Source organism: Pygocentrus nattereri, chromosome 1, assembly GCF_015220715.1.
Source record: "Pygocentrus nattereri isolate fPygNat1 chromosome 1, fPygNat1.pri, whole genome shotgun sequence".
NCBI lineage: Eukaryota > Metazoa > Chordata > Actinopteri > Characiformes > Serrasalmidae > Pygocentrus > Pygocentrus nattereri.
This window is the reverse complement of record NC_051211.1, coordinates 22,257,958-22,278,279: the sequence shown is the minus strand read 5'-3', so window position 1 is coordinate 22,278,279 and position 20,322 is coordinate 22,257,958. Positions and strand designations below refer to the sequence as shown.

The 20,322-nt window shown below is 39.7% G+C and overlaps 1 protein-coding gene across 2 annotated transcripts in view; it reads left to right on the top strand.

Annotated features, from left to right (window-relative positions):
* grb10a (growth factor receptor-bound protein 10a) overlaps positions 1–20,322 on the top strand; it is an 81,968-nt gene that overhangs the window by 7,425 nt on the left and 54,221 nt on the right. Inside the window, exons 2-4 of one of the 2 annotated variants that reach the window (XM_017720053.2) lie at positions 175–231; positions 8,139–8,231; positions 18,519–18,606. In XM_017720053.2, the coding sequence (XP_017575542.1) occupies positions 8,181–8,231; positions 18,519–18,606 (139 nt within the window). In that variant the 5' untranslated portion in view covers positions 175–231; positions 8,139–8,180. The remainder of the gene's footprint in view (positions 1–174; positions 232–8,138; positions 8,232–18,518; positions 18,607–20,322) is intronic. The other variant, XM_017720052.2, reaches the window with a different exon arrangement.

Below are 20,322 nucleotides of genomic sequence, written 5' to 3'. Positions count from 1 at the left end.
TTTTGCTTTCACCAGTTGCTCTCCATGCTGACCTTATGTGCCACCAGTGTGTTTCTCTAGATCCTCACCATTTGCGGTCATGCTGTTGTGCCAGGGGAACTTGGTTTTATGCATCTTACAGGAAATCATCTTTTTAGATTGTTAAACTGAAGTGTTCCCTCTTCCCTCTTTCAGGCAAGTGATGTAAATGGGGGAGTGCAGATGTCATCAAGCCAAGCAATCCATAACCAGGTTCGCTGCCAACGATTTTTATTATCCACATTACCGGTAACACAGATTAGTTGTTGCAGCCCCAGATAAATCCAAAGTTATTTCCAGTTCATAGCAACAGCGTAGGGCAGCAGGGCTTCAGGCTAGAATTACAAATGGTTTAAAGTGTCCAACTTGGAAAAAAACATTAAAAGCTTAAAAAAAAATGTGGCGTTAACTTTGACATTTTATATTACTTTGTACTATAAACTCTGCGTACTATGTTAAACTTAAACTAAGTCCTGTTTAACCATTTAATAATGCTGAATTATTATGAGTTATTGCAGTCGCAAACTACCGTTTTGAGAAAGTAAATATATAAAATAGTCATCTTCACTCTGATTAAATAAATCAATAGTAATCTCTTATTGACCTGAATTCCTCTCTGAATGTTTGTGCACATTCAGTCAAAAGCTATCACGGTACATCTAATAAAAAAGGCGACATCATGTTTCTTCTATATAGTGATGGAAAAAAACAGTAGCACATGGAAAGTGTTACAAAAGTTACTATACCGACCATACATGTGTGTAAGCTATTGAGTTTAAAGGAACGATTTCTTAATGTGTCATTGATGTTGGGTTTATTAGTTAATATAGGGTTAAAGCTAGAGGCAGATAAGGGCCACTGAATGTTTGCCAACAAACTGACCTCCCTTTGCTCTACTCCTTCCCCACCTGTTTACACACAGACACACTTTACTTAGACACATACAGTTGTATGGAAAAATTCACACCTAGTCAAATAAAAAAAAGTAAATAAAAGTTTACACATTCTCTACTGAGACCACACTTAAAAATGGCATTTTTCTGCTAGTTTAATGCACACTTTCTATTTATTTGAGGACTTTAACAATATATAATCTGTTGCAACAGTGTAAAATCTACCATATCTTTATCATAGGCCACATTTTATTATTTGTTTTATTTTTCTCCAAAGTTTCAAGTAGGCAAATCAGTGTGTTCTGCATAGAGGATTCTATAAACCTGTTGCCACTTTGAAAATTAAACAAAGCATGTCACTTTAAACTTTTGCGTAACTGCCCGTTTTTGCTGCTTATTGTCCACAAAAGATGGGAGTGTACAGTGCATTTTTAAATTTTAGCACTGTTTAAACGCTACATCAAACTCATTTATTTCAGAAATGATTTTGGCCCTTTATCTTACATGATATGGGCCCTTAAAAGATTTCTAAGAATATGCTAACTCAATTACTCAATTGCTTTTGTGGATTTGGCAAGTATAGAGGCAATACAGCTTTACATAAGTGACAAATAGCTGTGCAGTGAGCGGCGCCAACAGCTTGACATTCCTATTTCTGTGAAATAGTCTTCCACGTGGATTGTGACATCATAACATTCTACACATGTGTACCACATGTCACGCCTGCGTACGGAGCCCAGCTGTAACCTTGGACAGCTGCTGTGCTGTCAGTCCAGCCAGCGTGCTTTACACTCCATAGGAACTCTGTATACTTGGGGTGGCAATAGGACAAATCAATGAAGAAAAGATGGGAACAGGAAGCTTTTGTGAGTGCATATTGTATGTCATCAGTGTTTAAAGAACACAGATCAGCTGCATGTTTTTATTAAAATTATGTTTAGAAGAGGCCTCCAAAATGGGGCAACTGCAGCACAATATAGAAGTATATACGTATAGAAGACCTCTCTGGTGGAAGTATTTAAAGAAAACTGCAACTCTTTTGAACATTAAATGGATTAATCTTGGCTAACACAACATTGCAATTCACATAGGGCCAATAGCTGAAATGAATGTCAATTAGCATAATGAACATCAGCCTATCACTGGTTTAAACACCTACATTTAAAACTTGTAATGGGCATTCAAGTAACATTACTTTGCCTTGTTTGTTTGTTTCAAAGTAGTTTCTTCAGTAGCCTTTATTCTTCTGTGTGCTTGTCAGAAATGCCATGACAGTACCACTACTGTGATCTATGACCCCGTAAGCTTGTGAACTGCCTAGACATGAGTTGAACCAACCATAAGCAATGAAACACCCGCATGATAGATACACAACAACCAGAAGTGGGTGATAACTAGTTACATTTAAGTGCTCTCGAGTATTTTCTAATTGTAATTCTTTATTTTTGCTCCAGTATGTTTGTGAGTGAAGGGATCTTTTTGGATCAATTACATTTCAGCCATTCATGTTTAAGCACAAAAAGGAAGTAGTAAGTAATTTCATTAGGCCTTGTTGGTAACGACACCTGCATTGCTCAGTTTGGAGCTTTAGCATTTTATTGTAGACCAAAAACAATCCTAAAACGGGAAGATTAGAGCTGAGCAAGCTTACGTTCCTGTAGTGGTAGATGCTGAAGTTCCACTGCAGGTCTATAAATTACTCTTGTGTTTTTTTTTGGTTACTTTTTTTTTGGTGGGGTTTAAGTCATTATTTTAGTAGTTGAGCATGGGTTCAGTCCACTCTACCCATCTCTATTGACAATATCATAACTAGCTGGTCATGTAGTACCCTGAACTCAGCATTCAAGTCTAAGATAAAAGTAGATGTTTTGGTCTTCTTGACTTAAAATTTCCCCAAATCATTCAGCCCTACATTCTGACGGATGTCTTACTTTAAGACGTATTTTAGGCCTAGCTCTCCTGCGTAGGTGTACCTTTTGAGGTTTCAGACTAGTGTTTGGAGATTGTATGTTTGAATCCTGATGATTCCTGAAGATTAAGAGAGCCTGGAGACCTCTACCCCCAAGTCAAATTACGTTTTCTTGATTTTTTTCTTAGTGAAAATAAGTGAACACATCCTCCACAGAGAGCACACTTAAATATGACGATATGCTTATCTTTGTGGGTCGCGGGGGGAGCCTATCCCAGCGGTCATTGGACAGAAGGCAGGATGCACCCTGGACAGGGGACCAGTCCATTGCAGGGTGGCCAGACAGACAGACGTATACATTAAAGAGACAGGTGACTAGGTGAAAGCCACTGGAATATCTAGTGTGCTTCTCTTGACTGGGCTGTAACATCTAGCTCAAATTGGACCATTCTGTGAGGGTGGGCATTTCAGCTGTATGTGCATGTATGTGTGCAAGAGAGTTTGTGTTTGTGCGCAAGAGGGAGAAACAAGACCATACAGAGAATAGAGCCCTAAAGTCAGAGGTGAGAGAAATACCAGGATGAGCCAAACACTGTGTCTGAGGATGCTGGAGTTTAACTGTACTTGTTCTGTCTTTCTCAAAACTCTCCCTACACTCTCCCTACTTCACTGTGTTTTGGTTTGGACACGAAGCAAGGAAGTTTGCCTTTGCTTTGTGTTGATCCGATAATACTACTTTTGCTTCCCTCGGCTTTCCCCAGCTGAACATTTGTTGTTTTGTGCACAGCACAACCCAAAACAGAGCTGCGTCATATTAGCAGGAGATATACAGTGATATAACACACACACACACTTTCTTAGCCGCTTCTCCCTCAGGGTCGTGCTGGAGCCTATTGGGCGGAAGGCAGGATACACCCTGGTCGCCAGTCCATCGCAGGGCAGACAGACAGACACACACAATCGCACAAACACTCCCACCTAGTGGCAATGGAGCATGTCCAGTTAGCCATGTCTTTGGACTGTGGGAGGAAACCCACGTAGACACAGGGAGAACATGCAATGCAAACTCCACACAGAGAGGGCCCTGGTCGCCCGACCGGGGAATGGAACCCAGGCCCTTATTGCTGTGAGGCGAGAGCGCTACCCAGCACGCCACTGTGCCGCCGGTGATTATAACAGTGAAAGCATATTCTGTTACTACACAAGGTAAACTTGTGGATCCTTCTTGATCAAGTCATGTAGAAACGAGGACCGATTGAAATAGCTGGAACCACATAAGTTCCACTTTGCAGCTTGAACAGTGGAACCGTTGTACGGCATTGAAACAAGGGATGATATGAGCGCAGCTGATGAATCTTTTTCATGGAAATGGAAACTAGCACCTGCCCCCTAGACCCTTATTTACATTTCATTTGCAGGCAACACACCTCAATTTACCCCTCATTCATGCATCATTTACATGAAACATGCCCTAATTTGTGCAGATGTTGTGGTAGTGAGCATATAAAGGAATGCATTTAGGTGGCCCATTGACGCGAGCCATTGCATATCTAAGAAGTCCTACCAGTAATGGAATGAAAGTGCTTTTGTCAAATTATAATTATAACAGCACATTTATGATTTTTCTACATGGATTTGGATTGGGAGAAGTATTATTGAATATATAGTTCATTATTTAGACTATTTAATCAAATAAAGCATGTTTCATGTTGTTGAGGTATTCTTTTTAGATATGACCAGACATGAAATTGCCTATGCAGGCAAGGCAAAGATGAAACTGAGTAAGGACCATTATGTTCTCATTTATGGCAAAAATGACTTCTGGTTAGAACTTGTTGAATGACATAATGAGGTGTGTGTGTTGGGCAACCCTGGGCAGTTTTTAGCTTTGGAAGTGAATTTGAGGCATTTGGCACGTCTCTCATGCCTCTCAAGCTCTTGCTCTCTCTTTGTCTGTGTCTCTCTCTCTCTCTCTCTCTCTCTCTCTCTCGCTCTCTCTCTCGCTCTCTCTTTTGCTCTCGCTCTCGCTCTCGCTCTCTCTCTCTCTGTAAAACACAGATAAGTACTATAAGAAATGCACAGGAGCACTGTTCTTTATCAAGACATTCATGTACCTACAGTGTAGTTCTATATGTATAGTGTGTATGTACTATATACCTTTTTTTTACATTATACATTTCTGTAATTTCTCTACATTTAGCACCTTTGAATTATTTTCCTCTCATTTCCACTCACTCTTTGTCGTTTAGTTAATGAAGACTCCACTTCTCTGTCAGTTTTACTTAAACTACATTAATCACTTAGTTTTAACAGGCAGCAATCATGGCTTGATTTTCTATCTTGTAAGTTGGTGATGCAGGGATGGGAACAAGGCCATGTTCTTGATGGCCTCCAGCCACAGGACAGCGTGTCGTACTGCTGGTATTTGAACCTGTGCCTCAAGCTCCTCTACACATGACATGTTAATTAAATGACAGTAAACAACTCAATTTGTGAAAAACCTTTTCTTTACAGTGGTACTGCATAGACACATTCTAGGGAAAAATAAGCTATTTAATCCCTAAAGAGCAACGATATGTAAAAACAGAAAATCTTCAAAACACTAATTGATTATTAGCCTTTGCATCTTTGCATCATCTCTTGTTGGGGCAATATGTTGCAATATACTGAAACATGCAATTCAATAATATAATAGGGTTGTGCTTGACTTTTATTCGACTATTCATTGGAGATACCAGTTTTTAAATGCATGTTTAATGTATGCTTATGTTTAATAATGGGAAGCATCCGCTCATCAGCATTCTGACTCTGGTTAGCTTATTGGCATGTATAGTGAAGCAATGCTTTCAGATGATGGCAGTTATTTAAACTGACTGCAGTCATTTTCCACTGCTGTGATTTCACATATTATGCTGCAAAAAGCAACATGTGAATTGAGTGAGTTAGGCAGGGATTTTTTTTGTTTATTTGTCATGCTTATTTGTCATTCCTTTTCAATCTTGGATCATGTTAACATAACTGCAGATTTTTTAGGTCAGCTTTCATGCTGTGAATCTCATATTCTACCATGTACCAAAGCTGTTCTGTTGGATTTAGATGCGGTGACTTAAAAAGGCCACAGAAGAACACTGAACTCATTGTAATGCCCATGAAACCAGATTGAGATAAATTTTGCTTTGTGACATGGTACATTGTCATGTTGAAAATGGATATTAGAAGATAAATAAATAAAATTGTGGTGATCAGGGGATGCCCATACCTAGCAACAATACTCAAGTAGACTGGTATTCAAGCACTGGTACTAACAGGCTGAAAATGTACCAAGAAAACATTCCCCACACCATTACACCACCTCCATCAGCCTGGACTGTCCACACATTGCAGGCTGGGTCCATGGATGCATGCTTTTGGAGCAAAATTCTGACTATAACATCTGTGTGCCTCAACAGAAAGCAGTAACCTTCTGCTGTTGTAGTCCATCCATTTCAAGGTTTGATGTGTGGTGCATTCTTTGATGCTTTTCTTTTTGCCACATTTGTACAGAGTGGTTACTGTAGCCTTTCTGACAGCTCTGTGGAAATGTATTGCTCTGTAAGTTGTTTAGTGTTGTGTTTATTGTTTGTGACCACAACATGGTCTGTGTCCAGGCCATTCTGTGAGCACAAAATCATACCTTAGGAGGAGATGGTTGTTTTGTTCGTCATGTGATCCCAAGGTCTAATATTTTTGTACAAGCTTTATGTACAGATCAGTTCGCTTCTGAAACCATGAGATTAATAGCAAATGATGGTAGATGGTATAACTGGTCGTTGCCTATTGTTAGATGTCTCAAGTCAAATAGAGCTGCCTGTTATAATCCAAATGCTGATAGCTCCTGGAATGTTGGCTGGCAGTATACAAGTTGGCAATACTAATCACAACTTTATAGTTCATAGCTATAAAAATGGTGACTATTGTTATTTATTCTTACCTCAAATTACTATAAGTGTTTAATGACTAAACTACACCAGCATGGATGTTCCTTATGAACATAGAAACACTTTATGTCCCGATTTTCTTGAGCGTGAACTGAAGGAAAAGAGATCTGTCTTTAGGATGTATAGAAAAGGGGAAATACTGGTCACATTTCTCCATAAGAGGAAAGGATAGATTGATACATTTTAGAGTATGTTCTAAGGGGAGAACGTAGAAATGTACTGCTCTGTAATGTGTTTAGTGTTGTGTTTTATGTCATTATTTTCAGTATTGTTTGTGCCTGTACTGTGGCAGTGTTTAGAACATTCTTCTTTCCACTCTTGTTTATCCCTACATGGTCATGTCTTTCTCACCTGTCACTTGTCATGTATAAGCTGAGCCTAATCTTGGCATCAGTCCTGCTATAAAACTGCATCAGCCCAGTGTCTGGGCTAGGTGTCTGGTACCTGTGCACACTTCACTTCTCCAGACATATGGCTGGTCCCCTGGTTAAGTTAGGGTTTGGATTCTTCAGCTCAAACTAATGGTCACTGCATCATTTTAGTCAACTCTATGGAGTGATTGTGTGTGTGTGTGTGAATATTCCAGGAGATCAGCAGTTATAGAAATACTCAAACCAAGCCGCCTGGCACCAACACTCATATCATTGTCTAAATCACATTTTCCCCCATTCTCATAGTTGATGTGAACATCACCTGAAGCTGCTTGCCTGTGTCTGCATGATTTTAAGCTTTGCACCGGTGCAGCATTATTGTCTGATTAGATAATTGCATGAATATGCAGCTGGAGGTGTTGTTAATAAAGTGCGTGTAAGTAAACACGACTAGGAAGCGAGGTGGCTAACCAGGCGTGGCCACTTTAGACTTGTACATTTAATAGTTGCGTGAAACGAACATCAGACAATCGTTAATCACAATTAATGATGTGATAATTGTCAGAAAACAATTCCTGATTGTGACAGCCTCTTAGCTGCACCAACACAGAAATATTGTAGCTTAGTGCATTGCTTGTGCAAAATAGTGAGTTGCTTCTTCCTTTATTAAACTAAAATTTGACTCATGTTGTTTGAATTGGCAACATATTTTTCATTTGTGGCTTTTAATTGCTAGTTTATTTTAAAATTAAAATTAAATTAAAATTAAATAAAATTTTTCCAATTAAAAGCAATAATGTTTTTATATATATATATTGCACCTTTGACTAATATAAAATACAGGAAAGGGACTTTCAGAATAAAATGTGAATTCATAAATTCATGAAATTCATGATTGGTGCTTCCCCATGTTAAAGTTCATAGCTGATGCATTAAATTATTGTTGTCTCATCCTGCTTTTCTTCATCAGGTGAATGTGTAGCACTGGTTGCCTGGGGAGCCTCAGAAGAGCATGGCTGTAGCTGGATGCCCAGACTACTTCCTCCACCACCCAAACTACCAGGTACACTCCATTTGACCTGTAGCAACATCTCTGCACTGACTCACAGTACAAACTTCAAAGCAGAACTCCAGCAGTCGGGTAACCATAGAGTTGTTTCTGTCAAGAACTCCGAGCTGTTTTTAAGACACAGGCTCATGTTGTTAATGGAGCTTCTCCATGCAAATTCCTTTTAGCTCAGACTAGACATGCTGTTGTGCTATTCCCCAAATGACCATGTCCAGATGTTTTCGCAGCCTAAGCAAGCTAACTTGAGCACTGTATGTTAAGTACAGCATTCCTTCGGCCCGTGGTCGAAGTGGCATATGCACATGCACAAACACACTCCTGACCCGCATGCCTGTCGTCGCCATGGTGCTGCCATGGCACTGCACAGCTGACATGCAAAGTGGTGGCCGCTGCTATTTATACTGGAGCTGCGCAGTCAGCCCTCTCTCGACATCTTTCACTCCCCTCTCCAGCTCTCTCCTTTAACTTGACTGCTGCTTGAGATTTTTAGCATTCCTGGGTGTCGCTTTTTCTCTGTCTCTCCTGCTGGTATTTCCTCTACATCTCAAACGTTTTTGTTAAACTTTACAGCACATACAGAACATACTTTAGTGGGTGTAACACTTATGCAATTAGCAATATTTTTTGTTGTTGTTTTTTTATTCACTTTTTCTTGTCCCCTCACACCTTAATGAGCAATACTTCTGCATCCATGAATGAGTAAAGGCATTTTTCTATCCTCTGTCCTTCAGCCTGTGACACTCAAAAATGACTTAGATCAGTTTCTGTGTGTATAATATCGATTTCAGTTACATCTCTTGGTTGCAAAGAGTAGCCAGTCAGAGGTGGAGTTGAAGACATACAGACATACAGTTTTACTGAACATCTGCAAGGCTAAAGTTTGTGTCAACTCCATTAAGCTTCCAATTTCAAAATAGCAGTTACATTCTGCCATCTGCCAGCTTTGAATTTCTCAAGTCATTTGTCTCGTCTACATGTCCCATACACTTGTCCTTCTGACTGTCAGACACTTTTGGAGGTTTTGAAATATCTTCAGTACTAGCCTGTCCACAGCCTTCTTTCTGGACAAGGCCAGCCAGGCCTTGTTTCTGTAGTGATAGGCTAAGGCTAACCCCAAAAGACTGGCAGATTCTTTATGTCGGCTACCTCAGAAACAAAGCAGATGCAACAGACTTGACAGCAGGAGGTGATTATGGATGTGCTGCATTTTTTTTCTTTTCATTTTAAACATGATTTCTTTTTTTTCTTTGGTGTTCTCATATTAGAAATCATATCAGTAACATTTGTTTGAAGAATATAAGTTTTAACTGTAAATGTGAAAATGTTGAGCAAAAACATTACACATTGAATTTGTGGTGCTGAGTTCACAGTTTCTGTCCGTGGAGCTTTTAACTAATGAGCATTGTCAATGCCTCTCTCAGCCTCTACAACCCTTGGAAAGCAACTGCAGCACCTGGCTCTGAAGGCTGCCACCACCCTGCTCCTGTGAGATTTTCATGGTCTGTGTCTGTTTCATGGTAATGTGCCAGTGGTACTGACACAAGCCAGGCGAAAAATCTAAACACTGTGCTTAGCAGCCAGCCAGACACTGATCTCTCTATGCAGGTCTGCATTATGTCACACCAGCCTTTTTTATTGTATTGCATGACATAGAACTGTGGTATAACTTCTCTGCCTGCATCCTGTGCAATGTTTGGATGATTACAGTTTGTGAGACGATACTGTGAAAGGATGATGAGGGTAATTACGTTGTTGATGTGGTTCAGTTCTAGTAAAATGAATGAATGAACTTTGTCATTGCACATTGTACTCATACACTTGCACAACGAAATTGAAAAAAAAATCTTTTGGTGTTCAAACCTTCCCATATGGCTGTTTGCTCTTTAAGTTAAGTTAATCCCACAAACGGGGAAATTCCATCTAAGCATTTAACCCATCCGTGAAACACCACATACACATTAGTGAATACACACACATTAGGGGGCAGTGAGCACACTTGCCCGGAGCGGCCCTATCCACGGCGCCCGGGGAGCAATTGCCGGTTAGGTGTCTTGCTCAAGGACACCTCAGTCATGGACTGTCAGCACTGGGGATCGAACTGGCAACCTTCCGGTCACAGGGCCAGTTCCCTAACCTCCAGCCCATGACTGCTCAAAATGTGTCCATGTGAAAAGTCATTTGAAAATAGAACAAGTGTTTTTGTTATTGCCAGATCTGTTAAGCACAGAAAGAAGGGATGAAAGTGATGATTGAGTGAGGGACGTCCCCTCCTCCTCTTTTGGGGCTGATTCCTCCATCCTCACATTTTGTCCTTCCGTCTGTTCCTTGCATCCTCAGAGGGAGGAGTTAAGAGCTGAGGAAGAGATGCAAGGAAATTAAACAAAGATGCAGTGTAAGGTAGAAGGTGATACCCCTGTAAATGTATCATGATGCACTGTAGTTCAGAGAAAGAATGGATAAAATTAAAATACTGGACGTAATAAAGAAGAAAGTGTAACATGAAATTTAGGTTAGTTCTGTTATGGTACTGGTCCCACATTGCCTGCTGAAACAGCCAGCTAACCCTAGTCTTACAAGCCAGTCTTCTGCTTATCGACAGATTCAGGTGTGTTTTATTGCTCAGTATGGCAAAGAATGGTCTACTCTCAGACTGCTGTTTCTGTAGGGGCAACAAGAACAGACCTGTGTGAAACACTGTGTCAGACAAGAGTATGATATCTGTGGCCACACATGTCATGCGTTACCCCACACACAAGGAGGATGCTGGAGGCAGGGTTCAGGTTTGCAGCAGCCATTCTTATTCACCAAATAAACACGAAGCAAATGAACCAAAACTAAAGCTACGTTTTGCTGGGCTATTCAGTCTTTCTTACTCAAGCTTTTCAGCTCCTTAATCAGTCTCCGGGGTTGTGTGCACGCCATACCACCTTGGCGTACAGTATCTGTCTACCTTTTTTTTTTTTTTTTTTAACATCTCTGTGTAAATGAATATGCATCATCTCACTCCCTCAAGATTATCATGGTTCATTGTGACTGTTGCATTGGTGGCGATACCAGTCATACAAAAGTCTATGGTTTGTACCAAGCCAGTGTGCATTAGTTAAGCAAGAATTTTTATTTGTTATTTCTTAAGTTTTTAATTTCTCATCCTTTACACTTTCTGACTCTTCAAGAACTTTTATCACCTTATTCCCTCTGCCCCACTTTCTCAGCTCCCTAGCCCAACCAGCCCACCCTCCCCCAATTCCGCAGCGGTGGAACGAACGTGGCAGGGCCTTTGGTGTACTCAGCAGGGGCAGGGGTAGGGGCTGCCCTCTTTCTGCAGGCTTATATAACTCTGTAGGGTGTCAGGGGGTGGTTTCTGAGAGCCGCTGGCTCTGACCCAGAGTCATCCCAGGCCGGGAATGCAGCCCAAACATCCGCTGCAAGCTTGCACACACTGGCAGTCTGATTGGTTTTATCCACAACTGTACATCTTTGTACTTGGGCTTTTACTTGCCCCCTTTCTACCTCTTTATCCTTTCTACTGTACTTTTATCCCCTCTGAGGGTGTTGCATACTATTTTGCCCTCATTCCCTTTCTAAATATACCTCAAACTCAAATGAACCACTAAAGATTGTAAAGATTTTACCAACACTAATGCCTTAATGACAAAGTACTGACACGTTCACTATAAACAATTAAATCTTAATATTAATTCACATTCACATACTTTAGTCAGTGAATCAGTATTTAAAGGGGTCATGTCCTACTTCTTTGTATTTTACTTTTTCCCTGACATCCTCTTATAACATTTATGTACAAAAAAAATGTTTTTTCCAACCTCTGTTTCTAAAGGCTCAGTCACACTTGTGTTTGCAGCTATTCTGCAAAATTGCATTAATTTCAGTGAAGTTCCCCATGATGAGCAGTTTTGTAGTGCAGACTTAAATTTAAACTTTGGTGTACTTTGACACTTAAATTTGCATCCTCTGTAATAGCACTCATGGTTTGGCTGAACTGACCTCTGAAAGGCAGCCCTTCATAGCCCCTCCAATATAGAGTAAATGCTTATTCAAAATAGGACCAGAAACATTGTTAAATGTTCAGCAAGCATTTTTTAAAGAGATTATGTAATTATGCTTGGATATAAAAGGAGCATCTAGGAAAGGCCTAGTACATTTTGAACAAGGATGGGTTGAGGTGCACCAGGTGCATCAGTAAGAAATCCAACTTCTTCACAAATAGCATTTTATTCCCTAAATTTGTTCTTGAAAAAGGTCCTAAGAAAATGTTTTCTTAAACTGTGAAATTGTTAATGCCTTTTTGCTCTTGAATATGCATAGATTCTGTTCTTACTTAAGAATAAATCCCAAAAAAGAAGACATTAGCGTATGTCAGAATCTTACGACTGCAAAATGGGTTTTAAGAAGAAATTTCTTCTTAAGAACGGTGGGTGAATGAGGCCCAGTGTTCCTCAACAAGTGTTTGATTTTAGTTATTTCACCCTCTACAGTACATAGTCTTATCAAAAGTTTCAGGGAATCTGGAAAAATGCATAAATGCCTATGACCTTAAATCCATCAGACAGCCTAGCGTTAAAAAAAAAACTGCATGCTTCTGTGATGGATTTCACCACACAGGAATACTTCAACAAACCGTTATCAATGAAGCTTAATTTAAGCTTCTATGATCTGTAAGCCTGTGATGGACTGGCGACCTGTCCAGGGTGTATCCTGCCTTCCGCCCGAAGACTGCTGGGATAGGCTCCAGCATCCCCCCGCGACCCTGACGGAGAAGCGGCTTAGAAAATGGATGGATGGATGGATGATCTGTAAGCTTCTGTGAAACTGTACTATGAACAGTGGAAGCCATATGTCAACCAAGTTCAGATGCTGCCAACTTCTCTGGGTTGAAGCTCATCTGAATTGGACTGAATTGAGGAAAGGTGTATTGTGGTCTGATGAGTCAACCTTGTTGTCTGCACTGAAGAAGTAAAGGACCAGCGTAAAGTTCTAAAGCCGATGTCTGTCATGGTTTTTATAGTGTATTAGTGCTAATGGCCTGGGCAACTTGTACATCTATGAAAGCCCCATTAACACCAAAAACACACACACATTTTTGGAGCAACATATGCTGTCTTCCATTTGATGTTTTCAGGGATGTCCATGCTTATTTCAACTTGACACCAAGCCACATTTTGCACGTGTTACAAGAGCATGGCTAATTAGAGAGTGCAGGTGCTAGAAAGGCCTGTCTGAAGTCCATAATAGTTTTACATTGAAAATGTGCGGTGGATTCATGGAGCTCAAAGTTTGACCATGAAGGCCCTGTATGGTTGCACTGCTGATGATTTGTATATTGTAAGAATGGCAGAAATTCCACTTTCACAACTGAATTATTTGGAGTCTTTAGTGCCCAACGGTTAATATATGTTGTAAAAAAATACAGGTGATGCAACACAATGGTAAATATGCTCCTGTCCCAACTTTTTGGAATATGTTGCCGGCATCAAATTTGGAATGTACGTATATTCCCAAAGGTAAGTGATGGTTCTAAAGTAAAACAATACACTTTTGTGTTTTGTGTACTTTCATTTAATACAGATCAGATAGAATTTACTTATCACTGCTTTCTTTTTTTTTAGCATTTCATATACTGTCCCAATTTTTTGCAGAATAATGCAATAAAATGAGTAAATAAGTGAAATAATACATAAATAAATGAAATAATAATAGTAATAATCTTAAAAAGGCAATCCAACAATAAAAAGCATGAATTGATACCATTCTTTCTCTGAAGCTTTTCATCATAACACTTCCAGTAGACTGTGACTCACCTGTGTTGACAGCTGGCCTGTACCGGTTGCAGCTGGTCAGTGACGTGATGTAATTGTGCATTGGTTTAATAAGATTGGTGAGTGTTTATTTAAGTGTATGGTGAGGATTAGGGTGAAAGGTCAAATGCTGAGAAAGCCAGGTTTATAGCCATAGAGAGATGTGTGGTTGTTAAGGACTATCCAGGGAATGTATGTGTGCGTTGGCTTCAGTGCAGTGTGCACTCAACTGCACATTTCAGAGAGATAGAGGCACACACACACTGGGTGTTTGACCCAGTGAAGGGCGCAGGCCTGCTTGCTGGGCTCACATATTTTTTCTGGCATGTTTTTTTTTTTTTTTTTTTTTTTTCCCTCTCCCCCTCTCTCATGGTGGTTTGGCCTCTTCCACTGCTGGCTTTCTCCACACTACACATTTTGAAGAGCCTGAGAACTCTTGCAGATGTTGTGTGTGTGTGTGTGTGTGTGTGTGTGTGTGTGTGTGTATGTCTATATGTATAATCTAACCTTAAAGAACCAATTTTGAGATGTGCAAGTATGCAAAAACTGTTTAAAGAAACTTCACATAATGTAAAGGCTATATACCAGTCAAAGTTTATCTTGAACTGTCTAAGCCAAAAACCATTCATTCATTCATCCTATCATTTTAGCAGTATATATATCTTGTTTACTTGTGTATATCTTGGTTAGGTGGTTAGGGTATCTCTAAAGAATATAAACTGGATTTTTGTAATGAAGGTAACAGTATGTTTGTTAGTGCCAAAGATGGATGAAATTTGAGTCAAATTTCAAGAAGGTTAAAAAAAATCAGTAGTTAAGTGGCACTTGTATGTGCCAACTAGCTTCATTAACATCTTACGTTCACATATAGAGATAACATGCATTGTCTGAACTCTGTATTCCACCAGAGGATAGTACAGAGCCTGTTTATTTGTTTAGTCCAAAGAACAAAGCATAGGAAGACTACTGCAGCTTGCTAAAGGCTACAAATCTCCAGCTGAGAAGCTCCATGTTGTGGGATCTTTGGTGCTCAGTAGCAGGTAATACAAAGCACAGGTATAGCGCATTGGAAGCACGTAGCACAGCCATGGCACATAGCAGACAAGTGCAGATAAAAAGCTCAACTTCGTTTTACCCTCAACATATATAGATTCAATGTAATGCTGCTAACTCTTCACAAAGTCACTGTTTTCGAGTTAGAAAGTATGAGGTGAAATCTCACGGGACTTGGCTAGTCATGTTTCTGAGGTGAAAATGGACAATTAGCATTTGTCTTTTTGCCTGAATGTCTTTTCTGTGTAAATCTCGAGCCAAATGTCATTATAGATGGTCTGGGTTTAATATAGTACAACAGCAGTAAGATGCTGAGTGGCGTCACTCTCTCTGGGGTGTCTGCTGTGTGGGAGCCTGTAGTCCTATTGTTTTTTTCCGAGTGCCTTACAAATTTAGATATGAAATTTCACTGAAATGCTGATCCCTACTGGCATGTGTTTCTGCTTTTCTTACTTAAATCTATTGTATTAGGGTGTGTGTGTGTGTGTGTGTGTGTGTGTGCTGCCTTGGCTCCTAAAAGCACTCCCGCCCCGATTTATAGCCAGTAGTTCACAGGTCAAGCCCTTAATGGTTTGGCTTTCTAATTGCTATTTGTCAGAAACACAGTCTCAGCCAGGGTAATGTGACTCCTCTTTCTAGGAAAAATGCTATCCTCAAGGCCAGCAGAATCAGCTGGGGGGTTAAAGTTTACATAATGGCCCCGAGGACTGGAACTCGTCCAAATTAAACACACACACACACACACACACACACACACACACACACACACACACACACACACACACACACACATACATACATACACACATACACGCATACACTCCTCACATTCCTCTGCCCCCCTATTCCCCAGCGCCATTGCAGATAATAGAATGCCCCAGTTTCTGCTCAGGCTGACTCTCTGGAAGTACACAAACACTTAAAATACTTTATTTCTTTAGAAATGGCAACTTTTTGACCAATAGATTAGACAGAGACATGCATATAAAAATAAAAAACCCTAAAAAGTCTTGTTGGCTCTTGTTGCCTCCTTTCTGGCCAGTGCACTAATGTTAATGTTCCACTGGCTAAGGCATTAGAGACGCTCTTCTCAGAGCTATAAATTTAAATGTTGTGTTTTTTTGCCTTTTATTTTTCTTTTTTTTTTTTGTCTGGACGCCAGAGAAGAGGAACTAGGAGACCTCTGGCAGGAACCAATTCCTGGAAACCGCTTCCCATGTTCTTGGGTTTCCTAGAAAACTGGAAATTGAAAATGTGGCTTCATATATTTTTCTTTTCTTTTCTTTCTTCTTTGGATTCATGAGGCTGCTTTAAATTAGAACTGTTTAAGGGCCATTGTGTGATATTTTTTATTTTATTTTTTTTATTTTGGGAATGACTTATCTGTTTTCCGCTTTCTGAGCTTGTCTGTTCATTGCTGAGCTGTGTGTGTATTTGTGAAAATGCATCTCGGTCATTTTGGACGTGACATCTGGTCTTTCAGATGTAGAAGAAATCCCTTCTTTTCACTCATTGCAGCGTGCAGATAGACCCACTGGATGTAACTTTGATTATTTTAAATATCACAATAATTACCTTTTTTCACAGTCTCCAATATTGTCATCATGATGTATTAAAAAAAAAAGCTATAGGTTTAAAGCAAAATAAGCTATATGCCATTTTTTTAAATACACTATATGGACAAAAGTATTGGGACACCTACACATTACACCCACAGGAGATTTAATGACATCCCATTCTAAATTCATAGGCATTAATATGGAGTTAGGTGCCCTTTTATAACTATATCAGCTTCCACTCTTCTGGGAAGATTTTTACAAGATTTTGGAGAGTATCTATGTAATTCTATGAGAGTATCTATGTAAGTTTTTTGCCCATTTATCCAGAAGAGCATTTGTGAGGTCAGATAATGATGTTGGATGAGGGGGCCTGGCTTGCAATCTCCATTCTAGTTGATCCCAAAGGTGTTTGATGGGGTTGAGATCAGGGGGCTCTGTAAGGGCCAGTCAAACTCACCCAACCATGCCTTTATGAACTTAGGCTTTTTGCATTGGGGTTCAGTCATGCTGAAACAGAAAAGATTGTAAACATAGAATAAACAACAACGTTTTAAACATAATATTGGTGAAAATGTCTTGGTCTGCTGCCAAGGGGCCAGGCTCAACTCCTGAAAATCATCCCCATGGCATTATCCCTCCTCCGCCAAACTTTACAGTTGGCACAATGCAGTCAGGCAGGCAATGCTGTCCTGGCATTGGCCAAACCCAGACTCGTCCATCAGACTGCCAGAAGGTTTATTCATCACTCCACAGTTTCCATGGCTCCAGAGTCCAGTAGTGGCATGCTTTACATCACTACCCCACCCCATTTGGCATTGTGCATTTTCATCTTTGGCTTGTGTGAAGCTGCTAGGCCATGAAAACCCATTTCGTGAAGCTCCTGATACACAGTTCTTTTCCTGATGTTGCTTCCAGAGCAACTCTTTAGTGAGTGATTCATCAGAGGATAGACACTTTGCACTTTAGCACTCACTGGCCCCACTCTGTGAATTTGTGCAGTCTACTGCTTCGGGGCTGAGCTATTGTTTTGTACAATTAATCGGGGCAGATTTAGCAGGAATTTCACAAAGTGACTTGTGGCAGAGGCAGAATCCTATGACCGTGCCAGTGTGCTTAATTTTATCCACCTGTTAGCAAAGGGTGTGTCTGAAACACCTGAACTCAATAACTGGGTGTGTCCCAGTACTTTTATCTTTATAATGTATCAGTACTGTGTAGGTGGTTATACATATACAATAAATAATCATTAAAATAAAATTAAAAACTTTATATGTAATGAGAACCCTTTTTGAGCACTGATAAGTGTGCTACAATATAAAAATGGGACGTTGTAGTCATGGAACTTTTTATGATGTTTTAATTGTATAATTACAAATATGCATTTGCCACATCTGTCATGAAATTGCTTAATGTGGAAATCTGTAGTTTGTCTATTTTGTTTATGCACTGCTGATATCTACTAGCGCTATTATGTTGTTATCATAAGCATATCAGCATCAAGCTTTAAGCGGTTTAATACTATACTCTTCCAGTCCACATGCAGTTATTCAAAGCTTTTAACAGACATTCAGGTATTTTTGTATATTTTACAGTGTATCTTTCGGTAATCATTTCAGCGTAGAGCCTAACTTTGACTATAGCTGAATTAGCCTTTTAGCTGTCTGCCGAACTGGTTGGTAAACAAATCATATAAGAAAATTTACACTTCTTACTTCATATACACACAATTTCTGACTGCAGTCACGCCTGTATTTTTGAGAGCCTGTGTTCCTCTTTCAAGCTGAGGATGCAAGTTATCATCTTTTTCATGGAGGAAAAAGTTCTGGGACCTGTAACACTGTTTTCTGTTTCAGGATAACGTTGACCACATGTCCTCTCATGGATCGCCTGGTCTTATTCGCTTCCAGCAGCCGTCCAATCACAGCAACCCTAATCACCCAGGTTGGTTCTTTTTCATCAGTTACTTATAGATAGAAAATGTTCTTTTGCTGTACATTTACTGCTGCTTTATCATTCACATTAATGATCTGTTGATATGTCTTTACTCCAGTGTCATTTATTCTCATTTAATGAAAATCTTACATGAAATCATTAGACAAAGCAGCACAAAAGTTGCAGTTTAGCACTGACTTAATCTGAATGTTTAGTTTAGCTTCAGCACAATCTGCATGTTTAAGAAGCATTGCTTCTTGCTACTTGCTTTATACTGGAGCTAATCATTACTAATTGCACTTTCTATCTAATTCTGAACTTAACAATCTGGAATCAGCCAGAAATATACAGAATGCAATTCAGCAAACAACATGGAAAGTGGAATGGTTTGCAGGCCTACTGGAATATAACAGTTTTTGGTAGTCCTGCAAATATTAATAAGCTAAGCTACTATGATGGTTTAATGGCTCCACACAGCAAAAGCTAATACTTTTTGGTGGAAGAAATGGTCATTATTATTATTATTATTATTATTATTATTATTATTATTATTATTATTACTATTACTACTATTACTACTACTACTACTACTACTACTACTACTACTACTACTACTACTTTTACTGTATCATGAATGTGATGGTCTATGGTACACGTAGCTGTTGGTTCGTACCTACAACCAAATCACAGCCATTTTTAGTGATGACCTACTACAAAGTAGGCTAATTGTAGGGGGTGCTGCCAGAATGCATTGTGGCCTCAGTTGCTGTACAGATGATGACAAAGATGCAGAGCATGGCAGTTCCACTCCTTTGGGAATGTTCATTTTGATTATGATTCACATTGTGGTTTGTTGCTAGCTGTTGCTATTTTTTCATAATCTTATTGATTTATGGAAAGTGTCAACATTTTCTTTTAAATTAAACTCTATGACCCTACTATTCACTCTCGTTTGATGGAGGGGTCACAGGGTTCCATGGCAGTGAGCCTTTCTGGCTGGTCCTTCTGCAGCAGCAGTTCCAAATCACCCACTGTTTTATGGCTGTGAGCAGAGCTATTGGCTGGGGCTGCTGGGTGCATGCGTACATGAGTGCATGTGCATGAGCATGTGTACAGGTGGGAGTGTGTTGATGATTTAAAGTTGATAGATAAACAAACTTGCAAGTACAACCCCAATTCCAATGAAGTTGGGACATTGTGTAAAACATAAATAAAAACAGAATATGATGATTTACAAATCCTTTTCAACCTACATTCAGTTGAATACACTATAAAGACAAGATATTTAATGTTCAAACGGATAAACTTTATTGTTTTTTGCTAATTTTCTCTCATTTTGAATTTGATGCCTGCAACACGTTACAAAGAAGTTGGGACAGGGGCATGTTGACCACTGTGTTACATCATCTTTCCTTTTAACAACACTCAATAAGTGTTTGGGAACTAAGGACACTAATTTTTGAAGCTTTGAAGGTGGAATTCTTTCCCATTTTTGCTTGATGTACAACTTCAGTTGCTCAACAGTCCGGGGTCTCCGTTGTCGTATTTTGCGCTTCATAATGCGCCACACATTTTCAATGGGAGACAGGTCTGGACTGCAGGCAGGCAAGTCTAGTTCCCGCACTCTTTTACTATGAAGCCACGCTGTCCTAACACGTGCAGAATGTGGCTTGGCATTGTCTTGCTGAAATAAGCAGGGATCTCCCTGAAAAAGACGTTGCTTGG